This window comes from Scyliorhinus torazame, chromosome 1 (genome assembly GCF_047496885.1).
Source record: "Scyliorhinus torazame isolate Kashiwa2021f chromosome 1, sScyTor2.1, whole genome shotgun sequence".
NCBI lineage: Eukaryota > Metazoa > Chordata > Chondrichthyes > Carcharhiniformes > Scyliorhinidae > Scyliorhinus > Scyliorhinus torazame.
Window position 1 is genome coordinate 25,599,444 of NC_092707.1, and position 25,360 is coordinate 25,624,803.

Consider the following 25,360-nt stretch of genomic DNA (forward strand, 5'->3'; position numbering starts at 1 on the left):
TTCCGCCCTGTGTCCCCTGCCAATGCAAAATGGCCGCCTGCAATTGGCACGTCGGTCCACGCAGAAGTCACTCTGCTGAGTCCAGCCTGCCAGAAAGCCTTTTTCAAATCGAAGGCCAAGCCTTCAGTCAAAAGCAGCCTAAGAGAGGAAAGAAATGAGCAAATTGCAAACGTCTGAACCCAAAGGTTCTACTCAGGGACAGCAAGTCCCTGAGGAAAGAGTTGGCCCCTCTCCTGCTGCTGGGAGCACAGTTCCGATCGAGTACATTTGAGATTCACGATAAACAGACACTGCTCGGATTCATTACTCAAACCAATAGCATGTAGACTGGATGTGCGTTAGATGGTAATTTGAATGTAGCTAAAAATGAGAGCAGAGATAGGAATCCCATTCCTTTTGTTGGAGACCGCTATCATGATAAATCATAACTATTCAACCTCAGGGCAGCACGGTGGCGCAGTGGTTAGCACTGCTGCCTCACGGCGCCAAGGTCCCAGGTTCGATCCCGGCTCTAAGTCACTGTTCGTGCGGAGTTTGCACATTTTCCCCATCTGTGCGTGGGTTTCACCCCCATAACTCAACACAAAGATCAAAGCTACTCAGTCTGCACCGCTCAGCTCAACACACGGCAGCACGTTTATCAAGTACCATTGCTTCTCCGCTGCTCCGTAACCGCAGTTAATGGCATCAATTTCTCTTAGCTAGCACAAAGAATGAAAATCCAAATCCTATTAAGGGCTCTGGAACAATTAAACCATTTGTTAAAGACACATTCAAGCAGCACAAAGACTCCTGCAGTTGTGTTGATAAATCTGCTATGTAAACCGCATTGTGAGATATAACGAAAAAGCGGCAGTCTTACCTGGAGCTCTACTCCATATCCGTTGAAGACAGTTACATTGAAGGTGCACTGCAGAGAGCCATAGGCAGAGAGTGGGAGGAAGTCAGTGGAGTCTATGTACCCTTCTGAGTCGGAGAAACTTACACTGCATGGAACTAGAAACAGAAGGTTACTTAATAAACATGTTCTGAACTGACGTCTCCATTAAAAGAGGCAAAAAAAAAGCATTGCACTATTTTCTTATGATGATCAGGTTCGTAGGATTATGATGTTTCGGCACTGAATCTTTAAATTTAGGATAAATATAAAGGGATCATGTGACCTATTCTGCGGCCTGTCTGACAGTAAGCCTGGGTGGCTTGATTATTAGAGATTTAGATGGTTTTACTGATGTGGAAGGGAAATTAATATAAACCAACTTAGAAGCATGCTGGGAAATGCTTGACTATAGTTCAACACTGCTTTTGGACTAAAATAAGTCGGTCAGGCAACATAAACAAAATACTGCTTAATATTCAGGTCTCGGCCTTATTATGATAACACATTGTCCTCCGAAAGATAACAAAATGTGTACTCGAGTTGTTTTTAGCCAAGAACATACATACTATGTATTTCATCTTGCATACTTTCCAAGGTCTATTTAATATAAATATGCCTGTTTACTTCAAGCTGTTATTTCAAACTACAAACATATGCATTCTTCAATCGAATCTCAGAGCGCAGTGCACTGGCTTTGCAGCTAGAACACTTTCTCTCCGCAAATATATTTGTGCAAATAAATTTCCTTAAATCGAACCTTGAGGAATTTGTCTTTATTATGATTTCCACGACAACTGAAGAGAAGGTGCAAGATATTTACGATTGGAGACATTGGCAGCAGTTTCTGAGTCTTCCAAAGTCCCCGAAAGGCGTTGACGGAACTGGGTTGTCGACAGTTATGTTGTAAACTGTCCATTTATTCTCAGGTGAAGGGGAGTTGGGGGATAGGTAGCTAATCAGAGTTTCTACCCAGATACAAACAAGGTTAATGTGTTTCATTTTACCATGAGGAAGGGCAGTGGAAGCCATTTTGAGATCGGGTTTCAGGCTTCCCTACAGTTCAACGATTATCGCAGAAAGACAGCAGAAGTTCGGTGTGGTCAGCAGATAGAAAAGATTACTTGGTTTGAGAGCTACCACAGCCAGACGCAGGAGAGAGAGACTACCTCTAGTTGAAGAGACGCATCCTGCAGCTTCCTACGGATTTTGCAAATTTGTTCTGGCATGGAACAGGCCTTGTTGCTGGCGGTGGGTTTGAGGAATGCTCTAAAAACTGAGGGAAGCACCTGGATATGGTCACTCAAAATTACTACTTGGTGAAACAGAGATACGGATACACATTGTGAAAATGAAATGAAAATTGCTTATAGTCACAAGTAGGCTTCAAATGAAGTTACTGTGAAACACCCCTAGTCGCCAAATTCCAGCGCCTGTTTGGGGAAGCTGGTACGGGGATTGAACCGTGCTGCTGGCCTGCCTTGGTCTGCTTTCAAAGTCAGCGATTTAGCCCTGTGCTAAACCAGCTGGGGGCAACTGTGGACAGTTTGCTAAAAGGACTGTGATTCAGTCGGGAATGCAATGTTAAGGACACAAGGGGAATGTCACTTTCTGTAGTTAAAATAAAAGTTATCTGCAAACATAAAATAATGTTTAATCAATAGTGCTTTTAATCATTTGTTGCATTGAAATTTTGAAACATGAAATCTTGTTATGCCATCCTTTTCATTTATTAATTGAAAGTTCAAATTTCTTTTGAATTATCCAAATTCAATACAGTCCAATGTGTTCTCCTATTCCTAACTTGATATGAAGTGTGAAATATTATGGTGATTGATATTTTTTGGAGCATGGAAATTGCTGGCACTATATAACTTTAGCCTTGGTCCACAACATTCAGAAAGAATTCCAACTATATCTCAGGGCAGTGTCTTCAAAGGCCCATCCAACTATTTCCATTCTTTTTTTCAATCTGTCAGGCAATAGAGGACAGCACGGAATTAGATGTGTTTAGGCACACTAACTGAGGTTGCCTTCAATTGTCCAAAACATTTCATCTGCCTGTGCCAACTGGCAGCATCAGACTGTGGGGGTCTCACATGTTTGTCATTCCCATCAAGATCCCACAAACAACATTGATTTAGACATAGAACATACAGTGCAGAAGGAGGCCATTCAGCCCATTGAATCTGCACCGACCCACTTATGCTCTCACTTCCACCCGATCCCCGTAACCCAATAACTCCTCCTAACCTTTTTTGGACACTAAGGGCAATTTATCATGGCCAATCCACCTAACCTTCACGGCTTTGGACTGTGGGAGGAAACCGGAGCACCCGGAGGAAACCCACGCAGACACAGGGAGAACGTGCAAACTCCGCACAGACAGTGACCCAAGCAGAGAATCGACCTGGGACCCTGGGGCTGTGAAGCCACAGTGCTAACCACTTGTCCTGCCCGCCTTCATGAATAACCTCAGCTGGCACAGGAATTGAACCCGCCCTGCTGGCCTTGCTCTGCGTCACAAACCAGCTGTCTAGCCCACTGAGCTAAACCAGCCCCTCAGCCAATGACCAGCCCTTGGTAAGCTACCTCTGGGGCCGTCTCACTTACTGTACCTTCCCAATCAGGTCATCTAATCAATTTGATGTGGTGCTGCTGCTGACCTCTTTAGGTGGCGGCAACTGGGCCTGGGGTGTCCATCTCTCCTGGTCCCTTTTTCTTGCAATCACAAACGAAAGGACTAAAGTTCAAGACCAGGCCCTAAGGGCCGGTGCAGAGTCAATGGGCCGAATGAACTCCTTCTGCACTGTAAATTCTATGATTCTATGAGGTGACACCCAAAGCTCATCAGAGAAGTTTGACCTTTTCTCTGGGCTCGGTGCAAGCCTGGACTCCATGCGTAAAGAAACCCTTGCCCAATGTGAGAGTGTGGATATTAGCTTGTTCACTATTGACAGCTGTGCCTTTCGTGCCTAGGCCCTCAGTTCTAAAATTCGCACCCTAAACCTCTCTGCCTTTCCCTCCTCATTTAAGAAGTTCCCTGAAAACTACAACTTCCATCACAAGTTTAGTTAACTTTTCCAATATCTCTTTATGTGAGTTGGTGTTAAATTTTGTTTGATAGTTGCTCTTGTGAATACCATAGGCTGTTTTACTGTGTTAAAGGTGCTACCTAAATGTACATTGCTGCTGGTAATACCTGCTGTCTGTAGAGTGGTGATTATTGTAGTTGTTACGATGGTTGTGGTGGTCGTATCTCTGCCTTCGTGGGTCGCAGTGTCCATCCCGCCCATTTTAGAATCCTTCCCAGACAGGATTGTCACCCTCGTTGGGGTCTGCCGATCAGCAGGAGGAGCGGCTGTCGCGTCCGGTGAGATGTCTTTGCTGGAGCTGGGGGTTGCCTCCATACGGGGTGGGACGCTGGCAAGGTCGGGTGAACCCGTGGCATAGGGATCAAGTTGAACAGGCGGCTGCTGCGTTGTACTGTAATGAGTGGGGCTCAATGGTTTTGTTGGCTCGGACGGTCCGGCACAGGGAGTTTCCGATTTGATGCCCGGCAGGGCTTCTGGAATCCCTTGCCTATCCGTCGCCACCTCAGGGACCGCAGAAGGAGAGTGTGGGGTTAAGTAGGGAGTAAGGGCCCTTGATGGTGGCGGGTCTGTGGGCACGAGGACGGTGTCGAGTATCCCTGTCGGTACTCCTTTGGCGCTCAGGCGTTTGCGCAACGCATCCACTTGCCTCGGAGAAGGGAGTTGCCGCCTTTGCGGAAGTGGCTGCACAGTTAGTCCCACTGGAATGGCTGGGATGGAGGAGGGCAGTAGCAGAGATTCCTTGCGCAGCAGGAGATCCTTCCTTTGCAGGACTGCATGGAACAGGTTGTGCTGAGTGTGGACGGTGCCCTGAGGAATGGTGGGCTCTTGCTCTCCATCACCTGCGTCAATGTCCTGAACTCCTTGGCCATTCTTCTGCTGTTGGGCTGCCGTTGTGGTGGTGAGGCCTTGCTGAGGACCAACATCTGAGGCAAAAAGGGGAAAACAAATTACATTCAAAATGAAGCAAACCAGCTTCCAAGTAGGGTTGCCAACTCAAAATTTTGGGATGTTTTGTCAAATTACCTCTCGCCTCCAAATGACCCCGCCCAGTAAAACAGCCTCTTCCCCCACCCCCCGATAATTTTGTAACTAATACAATTTAAAAAAACAGATTGGGATTCTCCATCCCGCCAGCTCCGTTTTCCGGCACGGCGCGCCAGGATTCTCCGTCGCCGCAGCCGACCAATGGAGTTATCCACTGTGGCCATCCCCGCGCTCCCTCCTCCCCCCTCATTATCTTTCTCCTGGCTTTGCTCACAGGAATATAATCTTAAATTCCTGGAGGTACCGGGGAAATCCTGGAGAGTTGGTAACCAAAACATTAAATGGAATGAGGCCGTGTTCCTGATTAGAGGCAATTAGAAACATAGAGAATAGGAACAGCAGCAGACCACTCGGCCCTTCGAAGCTGCTCCGCCATTGAATCTGGCTGACCCTCTATCTCAACACCATACTTCAGTGCACCCCCCATGCCGCTTGTCACCTTCAGCATCGAGGAATGTTTCTTAAATGTATTCAGTGACTTGGCCTCCACAGCCTTTTGTGGTAGAAAATTCCACAGCTTCACCACCCTCTGAGGGAAGAGGCGTCTCTTCATCTAAATAGCCCACCCCGGATTGTGAGACTGTGACCCCTTGTTCTCGGCCCCCGCCCCCCCCCCCCCCCCCCCCCCCCTCCCCCCAACCAGGCAGAGGAAGCAACATCTCTGCATCCAGTCTGTTTGAATTTTATACATTTCAATGAAATCCCCTCTCATTCTTCAAAATGTCTGTGGACGCAGGCATAGTCGACCCAATCTCTCCTCATCTGACAATCCTGCCACCCCAGGAATCAGACTGGTGAACCTTTGCCGCACTCGCTCTGTGGCAGGTATATCCTTTCTCAGGTAAAGGAGACCAAAACTGCACACAGTACTCCAGGTGTGGTCTCACCGATGCTCTGGACAGCTGCAGTAAGACACCCTTGCTCCTGCACTCAGGTTCACTTGCAATGAAGGCCTTCCTAACCGCTTGCTGTACCTGCATGCTTGCCTTCACTAACTGGTGTACAAGGGCGCTCAGGTCAACATTTCCCAATCTACCACCACTATTAATGTGTAAGCGGTGCCTGCCCCTCCCCCTCCAGACCCCTGTCCAACTTGTGAACTGTATGTGTTCTAGTGAAGAAGAAATGGCCTACATAAATAAACGAGTGTGGTGATCAAGTGCCTAGAAGTACAAAGAACTCAGGAACATTGGGGCTGGTTTAGCACAGGGCTAAAGTGCTGGCTTTGAAAGCAGATCAAGGAGGGCCAACAGCACGGTTCAATTCCCGTGCCAGCCTCCCCGAACACGCGCCAGAATGTGGCGACTAGGGGCTTTTCACAGTAACTTCATTTTGAAGCCTACTTGTGACAATAAGCGATTTTCATTTCAGAAGGGGATGTAGCGAGTCCTGAATGTAGGACACGATCTAACGGGGAAAAAAACAGAGTCCCATTTTGGGCGCATTTAGTGGGTGTTTCTCGGTGCCCGCAGCACCGTGGCAACCCAAGGGCGTGGGGTGACTTCAATGGGAAATCCCATTGACGAGTGTCGGCAATGAGAGAAACCCCGCCAGCGAACGGCGCGCGGCCATGCAACACGTGGGTAGAGCGACAAGGGAATCTCGCCCTCTGTGGTCGTGAAGGGTTCTAGTTAAACAAAAGTGTTTCTTTTTCTCTTTTATTTTGTGGAACAGCTCCTCTGACTCTGTAGTAATTCTGAAAAGACTTCAGTACTATCCCAGAATTGATCGCTGTGCTATTCAGAATGTGCATACACTGGAACTCGGGAATGGTTTCCTTAAATAGGTGTGGCATTTAAAGAAATCATTATAATGCTCCATTGTACCTGATAACCATTTAACCTGATCTGGACTGGCTTGTTGAAAGTGATCATCGTTCAACAAACGTTAGTGAGTGGGAACAGAGGGATGGTTTCTGACTCTTTCCACCCAGGTGAATCTACCCCACGCCACAGAGTATGCCAGCAAGTGCGTTTTGGATCACAGACGTCTGCGTAAACCCCACTACAGGTTGAAATCAGCTCCCGGCATACACACAGACTTTTACGAGGCACAAGGACATACTAGCAGGGAAAACATAAAAGATAAAGAAACGCAAATGAAATAAGAAAAGGATTTTCATTATGCAATCGGTCCCTTAGATGAACGTGTAACTCAAGCTCTACCCAACCGTTGGAGCTATAATGGTTTCTATCTTGCCTTTGAAATGAAACAATCAACTCCGAATCTAATAAGCCTTTAGGCATTAAAACTGACGCTGGTTGAATTTTATCCAATTTATCTTTCATCCAGTGTGTAATTCACTTCCATGCAAATCATTTGTTGTTAAACCTTCACTCTCCCAGTGAGAGATCAGGTCAGGGCCTGCATTTAATTTGCAGGCCTAAGCTTTGATTTTTCTTTTAGTCGTGTCTAAATCTCAATCTATTCGGGGTCAGGACTGATTCGGCACAGCAGGTTATCTATCCATTTAATACGAGGAGGGCATGGGTTTGGGAGGGGTGGGGTTGTGGGGGAGGTGTGGGGTGTCGGAGGTAAGGGTGCATGCGGGTGCCTGGGGAAGAAAAGCACATTTATTACAGCTGATCCAATTATTAAATTAACAGTCATTTTGCCAACATCTTTCAATTTGTCCCTTTATTTTAATATTTGTAATATCATGAATTATAGAACTGAACTATAAAACTATAGAAATTAGAGCTGAGATGAGGGGGAACTACATCTCGCAGAGGGTGGTGAATTTGTGGAACTCGCTGCCCCTGAGTCACTAAATGGTTTTGAGAAGGATTTAGATGTGACAAAGAACAGGTTAAAGGGATATGGGGAAAACGTAGGGAGATAGATTTGACACCAGGAAGAGATCAGCCATGATCTGATTGAATGGCTGAGCGGGCTCGAAGGGCTGGATTGCCGACTTCTGTTCCTAATTCCTATGTTCCTAACTATAAGCAACACCTTTACTCTTTTGTGACAGGCTGTCGTAAACTGGGAACCTGTTCTGGACTTGCAGGTTCATCTTAACGCTCCTCAATGCATATTGAGCCTGGACCCCACTCTTTCCAGGCAATGAATCCTTGCATATAGTGCATGGCTGGGTGTTTGAGACACACACACGTGAATACACTTTGTTGGGTGCACGGATAAGCTTGCTTGGGTTTTCTGTTGAGAGCAAGTAAAGTATTGCGCAAATAATAACTTGCATTTGTACAGCATCTTTAATGTTGTAAACTTCCCCAAGATGCTTAACTGGAGCATTGCGAAACAAAATTTGACATTGAGTCACATAAGGAGGTATCAGAGCAAGTAGACCACCAGCTTTGTCAAAGAGATTTTAAACAGCCTCATAAAAGGGGAGTTAGAGTTAGAGGGCGGGACTTTCCAATCCCGCCCACTCAAGGACCGGGAATTCCCAACCAAGGGCAACGGACTTTTTAATGGTCCATTTAAATTGTCCGTCTCTCCCATGGTGATTCCTGCGGTGGTTGGCATTGGAAAACTTATCACAGAGAGTTGGAGAGGTTTAGGGAGGAATTTCTGGAAATTAGGACGAAGGCAGCTGGAGGCACAACCGCCTCTGGCAGAGCGATGAAATTCAGGGATGTGCAAAACACCAGAATTAGAGGAGCGCCGAGATCTTGGAGGATTGTAAGGCTAGATGAGGACACAGAGACCTGGGACCCTGGCGCTGTGAAGCAACTGTGCTAATCACTGTGCTACCATGCTGCCCTTTTGTGGTCTTTATGAACACTACGCCAACCATCCTGAATTAAGCAACACAAAGAACACCACAGTCATGACATTAGCAGACTGCGAGCAATTGAGGCCATCGAGCACAGCATTAATACGTGAATGTGTCTTGGTGCGGCACCGTGGCGCGGTTGTCAGAGGTCCAGGTTCAATCCCAGCCTTGGGTGACTGTGCGGAGTTTACATGTTCTTCCCCTCCGTCTACATGGGTTTCCTCCGGGTGCTCCGGTTTCCTCCCACAGTCCAAAGTTGTGAAATGTAGGTGGAATGACCGTGCTAAGAATTGTCCCCTAGTGTCCAAAGATGTGCAGGTTAGGTGGGGTTATGGGAATAGGGTGGGGGAGTAGGATAGGTAGAGTGCCCTTTCTGAGGGTCAGGACAGACTTTAAAAAAAAAGATACATATTTATTAAAGTTTTTTAACACAATTTTTCTCCCTTACAAACAATAACCCCCCTCCCCCCCCACGTAACAAAAAAAAAAACGAGAAATCGCGCAGAGCAAGATATATACATGGCAAAATGATATATTTACACAGCTTTGTTCACTGGCCCTCACCCGTCCGTGCCAGTTTCCCCAATGCTTCATGTTATCTCTTGCTCATCCACCCTCCCAGGCAGTCCCCCCTCTCCCCCCCCTCTCCCAGGACGTACCCCCCCGCCCCCCTCCCCCCCCCCCCCAAGGTTGCTGCTGCTGCTGACCGACCTTCCTCTAACGCTCTGCGAGATAGTCTAGGAACGGTTGCCACCGCCTGTAAAGCCCCTGCGCAGACCCTCTCAAGGCAAGCTTAATCCTCTCCAACTTTATGAACCCAGCCATATCATTTATCCAGGCTGGGGGGCTTCGCCTCCTTCCACATTAGCAAGATCCTTCGCCGGGCTACTAGGGACGCAAAGGCCAGAATGCCGGCCTCTTTCGCCTCCTGCACTCCCGGTTCGTCCACTACTCCAAATATAGCTAGCCCCCAGCTTGGCTTGACCCGGACTTTCACCACCTGAGATATTGCTCCCGCCACTCCTCTCCAGAACCCCTCCAGTGCCGGGCATGCCCAAAACATATGGACATGGTTCGCCGGGCTCCCTGAGCACCTTCCACATCTGTCCTCTACCCCAAAGAACCTACTCAACCTCGCCCCCGTCAAGTGCGCTCTGTGGACCACCTTAAATTGTATCAGGCTGAGCCTGGCACACGAGGAGGAGGAATTAACCCTACCTAGGGCATCAGCCCACAGACCTTCCTCGGTCTCCTCCCCCAGCTCCTCCTCCCATTTACCCTTCAACTCTTCTACCAGCGCTTCCCCCTCTTCTTTCAACTCCTGGTGTATTTCCGACACCTTGCCCTTCCCGACCCATACACCCGAAATCACCCTATCTTGAACTTCTTGTGCCGGGAGCAACGGGAATTCCCTCACCTGTCGCCTCACAAAAGCCCTCACCTGCATATATCTAAAGGCATTTCCCGGGGGTAACTCGAACTTCTCCTCCAGTGCCCCTAGGCTCGCAAATGTCCCGTCGATGAACAGGTCCTCCATTCTTCCAATCCCCGCCCGATGCCAGCTCTAGAACCACCCGTCCATCTTCCCCGGGACAAACCGGTGGTTACCCCTGATCGGGGACCACACCGATGCTCCCATTGCACCCCGGTGCCGTCTCCACTGGCCCCAGATCCTTAGCGTTGCGCCACCACCGGGCTCGTGGTATACTTTGTCGGCGAGAGCGGCAGCGGTGCCGTCACCAACGCCCCAGGCTCGTTCCTTTACAGGACGCCATCTCCATTCTCTTCCATGCCGCCCCCTCTCCCTCCATAACCCACTTGCGGATCATCGCCACATTTGCTGCCCAGTAGCAGCTCCCCAGGTTTGGCAGCGCCAACCCTCCTCGGTCCCTACTGCATTCCAGGAACCCTCTCCTTACTCTCGGGGTCTTATTCGCCCACACAAACCCCATAATACTCCTGCCTACTCTCTTAAAAAAGGCCTTAGTGATCACGATGGGAAGGCACTGAAACACAAACAGAAACCTCGGAAGGACCACCATTTTGACCGACTGCACTCTACCCGCCAGCGAGAGCGGTAACATGTCCCATCTTTTGAAATCCTCCTCCATTTGCTCCACCAACCTCGTCAGATTCAGTTTATGTAGGGTCACCCAACTCCTGGCTATCTGGATCCCCAGATACCGAAAGCTCCCCTCCGTCCTCCTCAGCGGTAGGTCCCCTATCCCTCTTTCTTGGTCCCCCGCCTGTAATACAAAGAGCTCACTCTTCCCTACATTGAGCTTATAGCCCGAAAACCCCCCAAACTCCCTTAGAGTCTGCATGACCTCCACCATCCCCTCCATTGGATCCGCCACGTACAGCAACAGGTCATCCGCATATAGCGACACCCGATGCTCTTCTCCCCCTCGGACCACCCCCTTCCATTTATTAGACTCCCTCAATGACATGGCCAATGGTTCGATCGCCAATGCGAACAACAGGGGGGACAGGGGGCACCCCTGCCTCGTCCCTTGGTACAGTCGAAAGTACTCCAACCTCCGCTGGTTCGTCACTATAATTCCCATCGGGGCTCTGTAAAGGAGCTTAACCCAATTGATAAACCCTACACCGAACCCAAACCTGCGCAGCACCTCCCAGAGGTACTCCCACTCTACTCGGTCAAAGGCCTTCTCCGCGTCCATAGCTGCCACTATCGCCGCCTCTCCCTCCTCCGATGGCATCATTATCACGTTTAAGAGCCGCCGCACATTGGTGTTTAGTTGTCTGCCCTTTACAAATCCCGTCTGGTCCTCGTGGATTACCCCCGGGACACAGTCCTTGATCCTCGTGGCCAGCACTTTTGCCAGCAACTTTGCATCCACATTGAGGAGCGAGATCGGCCTGTACGATCCACATTGCAGTGGGTCCTTGTCCCGCTTTAGGATCAAAGAAATTGTCGCTTCCGACATTGTCGGGGGCAGGGTCCCCTCCTCTCTTGCCTCATTAAAGGTCCTCACCAGTAGCGGGGCCAACAGGTCTGCGTACTTCCTGTAGAACTCCACCAGGAATCCATCCGGTCCCGGGGCCTTCCCCACCTGCATGCTCCCCAAACCCTTGCTCAGCTCCTCCAACCCAATTGGTGCCCCCAAACCAGCCACCTCTTGCTCCTCCACCCTCGGGAATCTCAGCTGATCTAGGAATCGTCTCATCCCCTCTTCCCCCGCTGGGGGCTGGGATCTGTACAGCTCTTCAAGGCCTTGGGTCAGTACAGACTTGATGGGTTGAATGGCCTCCTTCTGCACTGTCGGGATGCTATGGATTCTAAATTATAATAATAATCTTTATTAGTGTCACAAGTAGGCTTATATTAACACTGCAATGAAGTTAGGGAAGAGGAGCAGAGTCTGAATGAGCTCAAGTTTACGGAGAGATGTGGGAGACATTAAAGGTTTCCAACTTTGAATTGGCAATAGTGACAACTAAGATGATGCTTTGCAGACAGAATGCAGAGCCTGATTGCCCCCAGAGCAGGACAGCTCAGCACAATGTCTGGCATCCCCTACAGTGTACAGAACCCCTTTTGATTAAATACTTATTGTATTTGCGTCTGAGAGTTCTAAATGATCAGGAAGGAGGCATACAGATCTCGGGTCGAGGAGCTAATGCATCTTCTTGGTCTTAAAATGCAGCATTAGCAGTATTATATATACATTAGATAGGGCTCTATGATAGGTCACTGAATTACTGCTATCATCATTTTCCCAAGGGCAGCATCACGAGCTGTCATCTATCTTGCTAAAAATGCTTCTATTCACATTACTATTATCGGGTGTGCAATGCTTTACACTTTAATGCAGCACCATATTATTAGTTAGTAAAATGCTTAGATGGTGAAATGATTTGGTGCTCATTTTGCATTGATCAATGAAGGAATACTGAGAGTTCACAGTGTAGATAGATCAGGGCAATACCAGGAAACCAAATATTTTCATCTTGAGCTGAGTCTCAAGATCAGGAACTATTTCTAATGATTAAAAGGAGAGTTCATCAGGATTATGAAGTGTTTTGGTAAATTGAGTAGTGACAGTCCACGCTGATGGATGACTTGGTGAAAAGAGATTTTCAATTTAAAACCATTCTGAAGAGAGCGAAGAGGAACTCTAAGAGACATAACTTAATGCGGAGAGTTGTAAGGACAGGGCATGTCTTTTTTTTTTAATTAAGGGTATCCAATTATTTTATTTCCAATTAAGGGCAATTTAGCATGGCCAATCAAGCTAACTCACACATCTTTGGGCTGTGGGGGTGAAACCCACGCAGACACGGGGGAGATTGTGCAAACTCCACACGGACAGTGATCCAGGGCTGGGATTCGAACCCGGGTCCTTAGCGCTGTAGTTCCAGTGCTAACCACTGCGCCACATGCCGCCCCAGGAGAGGGCATGTTAGAACTTACATTTATATAGTGCCTTTCACAACATGTCTGGAAAACAAAGATAGTTTTAAGGGATGGGATATTGGTAAATATCAGAAATAAGGTATAGTTTTAAGTGAATTTGATTGAGAGTTGCTGTGTAAGGATAGTTAGATTTATGGTGGACAAAGCTGTTTGAAAATCTGGGGGTTTTGATTTTGGGGCAGCACGGTGGCACAGTGGTTTGCACTGCTGCCTCACAGTGCCAGGCACCCAGGTTTGATTCCGACCTCGGGGGACCGACTGTGTGGAGTTTGCACGTTCTCTCCATGTCTGCGTGGGTTTCATCCCACAGTCCACAGATGTGCAGGTTAGGTGGATTGGCCAAGCTAAATTGCGCCTAAGTGTCCAAAGGTGGGATCACAGGGACAGGGCGGGGATTGGGCCTGTGTAGGGTGGTCTTTCGAATGGTAGATGCAGACTCGATGGGCTGAATGGTCTCCTTCTGCACAGTAGGGATTCAATGCATTCAAACTGTGTTTCTATTGTGCTTAGAGAGGTTACTGCATGAAAAGTAAATAAAAGCTGTGGAGAAGTACAAAATCATTGCTTAGAATTGGATGCCCTTTTTAAGGTAGGAAGACGTTTGCGTTTAGTGTCAGCAAGATTCATTGGCAGCTGGAGATCGGTAGTGAGAGAGAAGGCAGATCTCACAGCTCTGCTGGAAACAATTGGTTTGGAAGGCTAGAGAGGGAATGTCTCCCACAGCTTAGCTAGAAGAAAAGTTATGCCACGGAGTAATGATTAAGAAAACAAGTGGGGCAGCATGGTGGCGCAGTGATTAGCACTGCTGCCTTACGGCTCCAAGATCCCAGGTTCGATCCCGGCCCTGGGTCACTGTCCGTGTGGAGTTTGCACATTCTCCCCATGTTTGCGTGGGTGTCACCCCCACAACCCAAAGATGTGCAGGGTAGGTGGATTGGCCAGGCTAAATTGTCCCTTAATTGGAAAAAAATGAATTGGGTACTCTAAATTTATTAAAGAAAAAGAAAACAAGTTCAGAGATCGAAAGAACTGCTAGTTAAAGCAACTAGAGAAATGAAGAGAAGTTTCCAAGAAGTCTGGAGTTATCGGAACTGAGGAACTGGGAGCCAAAACAAATTATTGTTCAGTAAAGTCACAGAGGGTTGAATAGGCATTGTATTGTGAGAGGCCAGAATGATATCTGCAGTAGTTCTAAGGTTTGTGACAAATTACTACAGTTTGTGAGACACTATTTGATCGACTTGTGGAAATCTGTGGCTGGACCTTGGAGTTTGTGTAAAAGCCGTTAAGACAGGAAACCGGAAGGGGGAGGTGTAAAACCTTATAAGCAAATCATTGATGGAGGCAGCTGAAGAAAAACATAATTTAAAAGAAGATTTAAAAGTGCATCTTTTTGAAAGCGGTATTTGAAATCACCTGTGTGGAAGCCAGAGTTCAGTGAGACAAAGTGGCTCACAGTGTAAGAATCATCTGGGGGGACATTGAAGGGACATCCACAGAAATTCACTCGGGTTCCGAGTGGAGTGAGTTTGACCACCCACAGCCTGTGTGTTTAAAGGGACTGTGTATTACTAAAACCATTACTGCCCAAAATATACATTGTAACCCGTGTCAGTCTTAAAACCTGTGTCTATTCATAAAGTTAAGGGGGAGTGAAGGAGTACTGCACTTGTTATATTTCTTTGTTGTCCGCAAAGAGAAAAGGTATTGGACGGGATTCTCAGACCCTGGACCGGGTCGGAGAATCGCTGGGAAGGGGCGCGATTCATGCGATGGTCACTGGAGAATCGGTGCATTGACACCGGCGTGGTCGGCGCGGCGCCGGTCAGAGGCCGCTATATGCGGCCCCGCCGGCGATTCTTTGCGCCGAGATATGCCGAGTCCCGCTGGCGCCGTTCACATGTGGTCCTACCCGGCGGGACCTCGGCATCCATCCTGCAGGGGAGGCCTGATGGCGGGAGGGGGGATCCAACCACGGGGGGGGCCTTCACGGTGGCCTGACCCGCGATCATGGCCTACCGATCGGCGGGCGGGCTTCTCCTGGTGGGGGCCTATGTTCCTCCACGCTGGGCCCCTGTAGCTCTCCGCCATGTTGTGTCGGGGCCGGTGTGGAGAAGGAAACCCATGCACATGCGTGAATTTGCGCTGGCCGTAGCGCGCATGCGCAGACCCGCGCCGCCCGTTCTGATGCCGGTATCGGCAGCTAGAGCTGCTTGAGTCGCTCCAGTGCCGTGCTGGCCCCCTGTGGGGCGCAGGATTGCTGCTCCTAGGGGCCTGCTGGCGCCGTCGTAAAACGCGACGGTGTTTACGATGGCATCAACACTTAGCCTCAGGATCAGGGAATCCCGCCCATTATCCGCAAAGAAAAAAGGCATGGAGGTGGAGGTGCCCACACGCTGGATTCTTTCAAACAAGATGGATGAGATTCTCCATCCTCCCAGCTGTTTGACTCTCGGTGGCTCAAGGCATCTGCCGTTCGCTGGCAGCGAGATTCCCGGCTGCCGTCACTGTCAATGGGAATTCCCATTGAAGCCCCCCTTTTCCACCGGGGGTTTGCTGCTGACAGAACCAGAGAATCCTGCCGCCAGTGAATGGCCGGAGAATTCCAGTTGATGGGAGGTTTATTAAGAGGTGTTGCTCATACAATCTAAGATGGAGAACTGTAAGGCCTGTGCAGACTCTCTGCTGATATCACTATACATCACTACATGCTTCACCAGCAGGGATGTTGTATTCTCTGATACATAAAACCCCTCCCTCTTTACTTCATTAGTGCAATAACAATGATTTAATATCTATACAACATATCCACTCCTGCATTATCTTTATACACATATATGCAATTCAATTAGACAATCTCTAAGGTGGACGAGACATTGAAACTGTCCTCATTCCCATCAGTAGGTCGTACTGCCTGGGAATGAATCCAGTGTCTGTCACTAAAGCTTCTCAGGAACAGAATCTGAACTCGTTTCTGTGTTTGGTCCCTGTTACGAAATATCACGGTCTAGATTTTCCAAAGTTAGAACTTCTTGAGAATTGTCGGTGATTTCACTTCATGAAGCTAGTAGCTGATCAGCATAACGTTGCCAAACCCTTTAATTATGCATCTGTACGGTGTATGAAATTGGACCTGCCTTTGCTTGATTCATAGCTGGTACCCATTTCTCATTGGTGGTGTAACCTCGAGCTAGCACTCTCTCTGCCTGGTTTCATATTCGTTTTTTAGAAGTTTTCTCCCCCCCCCCCCCCCCAGCAAATTGTGCTTGTTGTTATCATTTGACCATCTCTGAAGTATCAGGTGAAGTTAACAATCAGACTGTGACTTCCGGTGGCGTTCGTGAGCGGAGCGGTCGCAGCAAAAAGGCTCCCGCAGTTCCATGAAGTTGGGGCTTTTTCAGGGGGCCTCCGGATTTAAAAAAATTAAAACAAATTTAAAAAAAAAAAAAGGTTTCTCGCGAAATCGGGACCAGGGGAACTGGGCCCTCGGGAGAGGAGCGATCCGGCGGCACCCCCCCCTCTCCCCCACGCACGGCAGCAGAGCACAGGGCAGGACAAGCGGCGGCCAGGACCGAAGTGGCGGCCAAGATCCAAAGCGGTGGCCGAACCTGCAGGGAGGAAGGAACGGAGGAGCGACGGTCACCCCCCCCCCCTCCCACCGCCCCCCCCCCCCCCCCCCCCCCCCCAGCAGGAGATATCAGGGTGCGACGAGCGGCGGCCCGGACCGAGCAGCGGGGAACGAAGCGGGGACCGTCCGACCGACCCCCCCCACCCAGCGGCGACCACCACGAGGCAGGAACAAAGAGGGAGTCCGGACCAGAAGCCTCTCTCTCTCTCTCTCTCTCGACCTGGGTGAGTGAGGGAAAAGGAAGGAAAAAATAACTTTTGCAAAAAGAAAACTCTGAAAAGAAAACTTTTAAAACTTAAAAAAAAAAAAAATTCTTTTTGCACTTTTCTTGTTCTCACCCAAAACAAGTTCACCTGAGAAGAATTTTATAAAAGGGGGAAAAATAAAGTGGGAAAGGAGAGAAGGGAGGGGAGAAGAAAAAGGGAAGGGGGGGGGAGAAAATAAATAAATTAATAATGAAATGAAAATCACTTATTGTCACAAGTAGGCTTCAATGAAGTTACTGTGAAAAGTCCCTAGTCGCCACATTCCGGCGCCTGTTCGGGGAGGCTGTTACGGGAATTGAACCGTGCTGCTGGCCTGCCTGGGTCTGCTTTCAAAGCCAGCGATTTAGACCTGTGCTAAACAGCCCAAATAAGAGGGGGCGGGGGGGAAGAAAAAAATAGGGGGAAAAAAATGCCAGAAAGGGGCCAAAGCAGAGGGAGAAGGGGCACCAAAGGCAGACGGGGCAATGGGCGAGCCAGTTCAGACAAGCCAATCAGCGAGCAAGGCGGCAGAATGGAAGCATCGCCGCATCAAAAAGAGCTGGGCAGTCAGGTGCAGTCTCCCCCGGGGCCAGGGGGGAGCTGGAACTGGAAGGCAGCCTTTGCCGATGCGCTGAGGGAACATGAAATGAAAATGAATGAAAATCGCTTATTGTCACAAGTAGGCTTCAAATGAAGTTACTGTGAAATGTCCCTAGTCGCCACATTCCGGCGCCTGTTCGGGGATGCTATTACGGGAATTGAACCGTGCTGCTGGCCTGCTTTCAAAACCAGCAATTTAGCCCTGTGCTAAACAGCCCCTATTCCTTGCTAAGCCTCTATTCCTGTGCTAAACAGTCCCTATCCCACAGAAGCGAGGGGGCAGACGCCCCCCACCAGGATAGTCACCTGGAACGTAAGGGGACTCAACGGCCCAGTGAAGAGATCCAGAGTCCTCACCCACCTAAGAAATATGAGGGCCGACATAGTCTTCCTCCAAGAGACACACCTGAGAGAGCAGGACCAACTGCGGGTAAGAAAGGGCTGGGTGGGACAGACCTACCATTCCTGCTATGGAACGAGGGCCATGGGGGTGACGATATTGATCGGCAAGAGGACGATGTTTAGGGCGACAAAGACGGTTACGGACCCAGGGGGATGGTATATCATGGTCAGCGGGGCCCTGGATGGGGCACCGGTAGTACTAGTTAACGTGTACGCACCCAACTGGGACGACACGAGCTTCATCAAGAAGACCATGGCAGAAATCCCTGACATAGCGACGCATCGACTAATCATGGGGGGGACTTCAACTGTGTACAGGATCCAATGACTGACAGATCAAGCCCCAAAACGGGGAAAACCTCAAGCATGGCAAGGGAACTCGGTCACTTTATGGAGCAGATGGACCCCTGGAGGTTCGCCCACCCGGGGGAGAAGGAATTCTCCTTCTTCTCCCCAGTACACAATGTGTCCACCAGAACTAACTTCTTTGTGGTAGGGAAAACGGTGCTTCCGGGGATAGACGAAGTGGGATACTCCGCAATTGTGATATCAGACCACGCTCCACACTACATGGATGTGAGGCTGGAGACGGGCAGGGCCCAACGCCCCACATGGAGGTTGGACGTCGCCCTACTAGCGGACAAGGCTAGTAGGTTCAATGAGAGGTTATCACGGGCCATTGCAGAGAACACAGAGAACAACCGGAACGGGGAGGTCTCGCCCTCCACGTTCTGGGAAGGACTAAAGGCCGTACTAAGAGGGGAAATCATCGCTTTCAAAGCGCAAAGAGATAGGGAGGAAAGGATGGCGAGGCAGCAGCTGGTCGACTCCATACTGGAGGTAGACCGTAAATACTCCGAGGCCCCGAACGTAGAGCTCCTGGCGGAGAGGAAAGAGCTACAAAGGAACTTTGACCTGCTCTCCACCAGGAAAGCAGTGCACCAACTCCGCCAGGCACGTGGGACCCTATACGAACACGGAGACAAAGCCAGCCGCCTGTTGGCACACCAGCTGAGAAAGCAGGCAGCCAACAGAGAAATTGCACAAATCAGGGATACCAGAGGCACGCTAGAAAGGGAAACAGAAAAGATCACCAAAACCTTCAAGGCCTTCTACCAAGGGCTGTACACCTCAGAGCCCCCAATGGGGGAGTCTGGGATGAAACGGTTCCTTGATGGACTGGACATTCCAGTCGTGGGGGAGGGCAAAAAACAGGGCTTGGTAGCACCATGAACACTAGGAGAGATCATGGACAGCATTAGCTCCATGCAGGCGGGGAAGGCGCCAGGACCCAACGGGTTCCCGGCGGACTTCTACAAAAAATTTGCGACAGCACTGGCCCCGCACCTGCGGGAGATGTTCACAGACTTGCTACCGAGGGGCACACTGCCACTCACGCTAGCACAGGCCTCAATCTCGCTGATACCTAAGAAAGACAAAGACCCAACGGAATGTGGGTCATACAGACCCATCTCACTGCTGAATGCAGACGCCAAAATACTGGCCAAAATCCTAGCCAAAAGGTTAGAAGACTGTGTACCTGAGGTGGTCGCAGAGGACCAGACGAGCTTTGTCAAAGGTAGACAGCTTACCTCGAACAGCAGGTGCCTGCTGAACGTGATAATGACCCCCTCCGGGGAGAGAACACCAGAGGTGATCCCTAGATGCAGAAAAGGCCTTTGACAGGGTCGAATAGAAATACCTCATAGAGGTACTGGAGCGGTTCGGGCTTGGAACAGGGTTCACCTCCTGGGTAAAGCTCCTATGCAACGTTCCCATGGCGAGCGTAGGGACCAACAACACCAACTCCCGATACTTCCAGCTGCACAGGGGCACCAGACAAGGATGCCCACTGTCCCCGCTGCTGTTCGCTCTAGCGATCGAACCACTTGCAATCGCGCTCAGAACAGCAAAAAGCTGGAGGGGGATCCAAAGGGGGGGCAGAGAGCACAGAGTCTCACTCTATGCAGGTGACCTGCTCCTCTACATTTCGGATCCACAGAGCAGCGTGGATGGAATCATCGCGCTCCTGAAAGCGTTTGGCGTCTTCTCGGGCTACCAACTCAACATGAGCAAAAGCGAGATCTTCCCGGTACACCCATAAGTAGGTGGGGCAGCCCTAACGGGACTGCCACTTAAACAAGCCCGACACGAATTCCGCTATCTGGGGATCCAAATAGCCCATGACTGGAAAGGGATCCACAAATGGAACCTCACCAGTCTGACGGAGGAAGGACCTGCAAAGATGGAACACACTCCCACTCTCCCTCGCGGGGAGAGTCCAGACGATCAAAATGAACGTACTGCCCAAGTACCTCTTCCTATTCAGATCCATCCCGATCTACATCCCCAAGGCCTTTTTCAAAGCACTAGACAAACTAATCATGGCGTTCGTATGGGGGCGGTGGGGGGGGGGGGGGGGGGGGGGCGGTGAAGAGAAGAATGCTAGGATCCCAAAGAAGGTCTTACAAAAAACAAAATCGAGGGGGGACTTGCCCTCCCAAACCTACAACCTTACCACTGGGCGGCGACGGACAAGCGAATAAGGGGATGGATCAAGGAGCCAGAAGCCGAGTGGGTGCGCGCGGAAGAGGCCTCCTGCATGGGGACCTCCCTCCGGGCCCTCGCCACGGTGGCGCTCCCATCCCCATCTCCACCCAAAAAACACTCCAGCAGCCCAGTGGTATAGCCACCCTCCAATCCTGGCACCAACTACGGCAACACTTTGGCCTGACCAGAATGTCGGGTAAAGCTCCCATCTGCAACAACCATAGGTTCACGCCAGCGCTGACTGATGCCACCTTCAAAATGTCGGGACAGGACAGAAGGACACTGCCAGTCAGGGACCTATACACAGACGGAGGATCGCTACACTGGGCGAACTGACAGAGAAATTCCAGCCAGCCAGGGGGAACGAGCTAAGGTACCTGCAACTAAAAAACTTCCTACGAAAGGAGACAAGGACGTACCCACAACAGCCACGATGGTCATTACTGGAAGAGTTACTGGACGCAAGCATACTAGACAAAGGAAACTGTAGTGACATGTATGACCGACTGGTAGAAGGGGCCGACACCGTATTGGACGCAACAAGAAAGAAATGGGAGGAAGACCTGGGGATTGAAATAGAGTGGGGACTCTGGAGCGAAGCACTGCATAGGGTCAACTCCACCTCCACGTGCGCAAGGCTCAGCCTGACGCAACTAAAAGTGGTACATAGAGCCCACTTAACAAGAACCCGTATGAGTCGGTTCTTCCCGGAGGTGGAGGACAGATGTGAGCGGTGCCAAGGAGGCCCAGCCAACCACGCCCACATGTTCTGATCCTGCCCCAGACTTGTGGAGTACTGGACAGCCTTCTTCAAGGCAATGTCCAAAGTGGTGGGGATGAGGGTGGAGCCATGTCCGAAAGTGGCGGTCGGGGTATCAGACCAGCCAGATCTATTCCTGGGGAGGAGGGCGGACGCCCTTGCCTTTGCCTCCCTGATCGCCCGCTGTAGAATCCTGCTCGGCTGGCGGTCAGCAGCACCACCCAAAGCTGCAGACTGGCTGTCCAAACTCTCGGAATCTCTCCAAATGGAGAAAATCAAATTCGCCATCCGAGGGTCAGACGACGGCTTCCACAGAACGTGGGAGCCATTCACCCAATTGTTCCGGGACCTGTTTTTGGCCAACAAACAAGCAGAAGAATAGCCAAGTAGCCAAGAATCAGGGGAAAGTAGCCAAAGCATGAGAGGGAGAGATAGACCGGGAGAGGGTTGGGGACGGGGACGGACAGCTAAATCTAAGAGGAAGGAAAGGCGAGCCACAGGGTGGGCGGGGGGGCAGGAGCGGGGAGAGGGGGGTAGGGGGAAGAGACGGAACAATAGAGGAGAGCCAGGGAGGGGGAAGGGGGAGGCAGGGAAACGTTAACAAACTTAACGTCCCCAGGAACAGAGAAAATGGGGAAGCCGGGAGGGCCGCAGAAGCGGAAGTACGCAGAAGCGGAACGAGACGCCAACGGCAGCGAACTCCATCTGGGAGCAGCAAGGGACGACAACAGCACGAACAGATGCCTACTTATGTGTGTAAATAATTTTGCCAAGTGTACAGAGCTGCTGCTGTTGAGCGGGGGCATAATACTGTCCGATGGCTTCACAGGGAACATCAAAACATCAGCAGCAGCAGCGACCTGTAGGGGAGTGGGGGTGAGTGCTCCGTTGGGAGGGTGTGGGAAGACTGAGACGCGTGGGGTCACGTTTAGTCAATTGCAATTGTATATTCTCTTTTTGCACTATGTTAATGTTCACTCTATTTTGCTGCGTTAGGATTATTATTATTTATTATGAAAAACTTTGCAAAACTTTAATTAAAAAAATATTTAAAAAAATAAAACAATCAAACTGTTCACGGCGCCGAGGTCCCAGGTTCGAACCCTGCCCTGGGTCACTGCCCGTGTGGAGTTTGCACATTCTTCCCATGTCTGCGTGGGTCTCACCCCCACAACCCAAAGATGTGCAGGGTAGGTGGATTGGCCACGCTTAATTGCCCCTTAATTGGAAAAAAAAAAGAAACAAATCAAACTGGGTTCGCAGTTTCCTCTTGAACAACAGCATTGCCGGTGAACTCTGCATGATAGCATATACGTGTTCCTGTAACACATTAGGAATTTGTTTGCCCTTCTTGCCAATGTGCCCTGGTCCTTTGACGCTTTGATAGAATGTTTTAATGGTTGCATAAAACGTTTGGCCAACCCATTCGTCGCTGGATGATATGGAGTTGACTTAATAAAGTCTGTACTGATTCTCTTCAAGTAGTCCTCAAACTCCTTCAAAGTGAACTGAGTGCTATTGTGCTGGTTTAGCTCGGTGGGCTAGGCAGCTGGTTTGTGAAGCAGAACATGGCCAGCAGCGCGGGTTCAATTCCCGTTCCAAATGAGAATTCTGAATTCTCTCTCTGTGTATCCGAACAGGCACTGGAATGTGGCGACTGGGGGCTTTCACAGTAACTTCATTGCAGTGTTAATGTAAGCCTACTTGTGACAATAAAAGATTATTTATTTATTTATTTAATCTGTTCCGGTGTTCCAGATCTTGTGATATTTTGTCTAGTTTCTCAATGGTTCGCTCAGTCGTCGTTGACTTTATGACTGCGACTTCTGGCCATTTTGTGTGCGTGTCCGCAGTCACTAAGAACATCTGACCCTCCACTGGAACAGCCTAATCTATGTGTATTCTCTGCCATGTCTGTATCTGCTATTCCTACGGATGTAATGGCTGTAATGGTGCAGTGTTCCTTAGTTTTGCATGGAATTGATATTGGCCAACTTTCTCTTCAATTGGAGCAGCTAACCCTGCACCAAGAAAAATAACCGCGTGCCAATTCCTTCATCCTCAGCACACCAGGACGTCCCTCAGGCAGTTGAGCAAGGACTCTACTATGCAAGCAGAGGAATAATCACACAGATTTCCCAGAATAAAACTTCATTCTGCACTACCAACTCAAGTCTTTGTGTGATGTTGGACTTGAGGTTTGTATTTTTCCTATGAACGTGTTCCTTTTTGGACCAAGTCTATCACCTTCCCCATTGATCACTGAATCAGTTCTTGTGTATCTCTGAATTTGAAATGCAGTCACAGGTACATTTTCCATGAGACAGAAATGCAGGATGTTGACTTCTTCAGATTCATGCTTAACTTGTAACGGCAATTTAGACAAAGCACGCTGCTCTGACTTGCGATATTGGACATCGTACATGTGTGCCAACAATATCAAAGACCATCTTTGTTCCCTACTAGCTGCCAAAGAAGGTCTTTCTCTATACAGCCCAAAGAACATCATCAAAGGTCGATGCTCTTTCGAAAAAGTAAAATGACGCCCATAAAGGTAATGGTGGAACCTTCCTACTCTGAAAATGATGCTCAATGCCTCTTTTTCTGGCTGAGTGTAATTAGTTTCTGCGCTAGTAAGAGTTTGTGGAGCAAATGCTAACAGTTGTTCTTCTCCTGAAGGCACTACTATGTGCCGGACAACTACACCAACTCCATAGGGTGATGCATTGCAAGCAAGTTGCAACTTCAGCTTGGGATTATAATGAACCAACAGCTCTGACTTCTCTTACCTCCTTGTTCGCACTTTCGCATTCTTGTGACCAGTGCCATGCCTGTTTGGCACATAGCAAAGTGTGTAAAGTCTTCAATCATGTGTTATGGGCCAGGGTTTAGAGAACTCCAAAGTATATCATGGAGATCACCTGACCCACGACTTTTACTAGATTGTGGTATGGGGAGAACATGGCCCACTCTAGAGCTGTTTACGGCATAAAACTAAAAGCATTTTTTAAAGCAAAACAATGTTTATTCTATGAACCCAGTTAACCATTTTAAAACATGCAGTGAACATCTTAGCAACCATCAATTCAAATACAACCCCCCAACGAATACAACACTCTAAGTAATCCTTAAACCTTCCTTTTAACATCCAAAAGACAAAAAACCCTTTTTACAGAAGCACATCAGGTTTAAATTCTCTACTGAGAGCAGTTATCACTCTGAATTCACCAGGTGATCTAGAGATAGTCTTTAGATGGCAGAGAGATCAAAATTACACCTTCTTTGGCTGGCTGCAGCTCCAACACTGAACAAAACTAAAACACACAGACACACCCAAGCTTTTCCTCAAAGTGAAACTAAAAAGCAGAGCCAGAGCTCAGCTCCACCCACACTCTGACATCACTGAGCAGACAAACATTTCTTAAAGTGACATTCCCGTGACACACATGTTGCTGAAGTTGGCACAAATTTACTATAATAATTGTTCAATCCTAAAAACGACCTTAGTTGTGTTCCATTCTTAGGTTGTGGTGCTTCGATTGCTGTTATTTTTTTGGCTCCTTGTGCAAGCCATCTTTGTCGATGATGTGACCCAGGTAATATATGGATGACTTGAAAAAGTTGCATCTTTCCTTACTAACTCTCAGGTTGTCGCTCTGTAAACCCTTCAAAGTAGCTTCCAAATTCTTCAAGTGCTCCTGTTCACTTGAACCTTTGATGTGTATGTCATCTAAATAACATTGCACCCCATTCAGCTAACTTGGAATTTGATCCCTGGTTCTCTGAAAAAGAGTAGGAGCAGATGTTATTTCCAAGAAACTCTTCTGTGATGAAACAGACCTTTGTGTGTCACAATGGTGAGTAGTGGTTGTGATTCGGCAGCCATATTCATCTGCAGATATGCTCGTGAAAGATCAATTTTACTGAATTTCTCTCCTTCATAAAGTTCAGCAAACAAATTTTCAATCAGCGGCACTGG

The 25,360-nt window shown here is 49.0% G+C and overlaps 1 protein-coding gene across 1 annotated transcript in view; it reads right to left on the bottom strand.

Annotated features, from left to right (window-relative positions):
• The window catches only part of LOC140391644 (seizure 6-like protein), a 522,156-nt gene that overhangs the window by 305,689 nt on the left and 191,107 nt on the right, over positions 1–25,360 (bottom strand). The window contains exons 2-3 of the mRNA XM_072476384.1: positions 4,080–4,895; positions 863–996 (exon numbers count right to left, since the gene is read on the bottom strand). Of these exons, the coding sequence (XP_072332485.1) occupies positions 863–996; positions 4,080–4,895 (950 nt within the window). The remainder of the gene's footprint in view (positions 1–862; positions 997–4,079; positions 4,896–25,360) is intronic.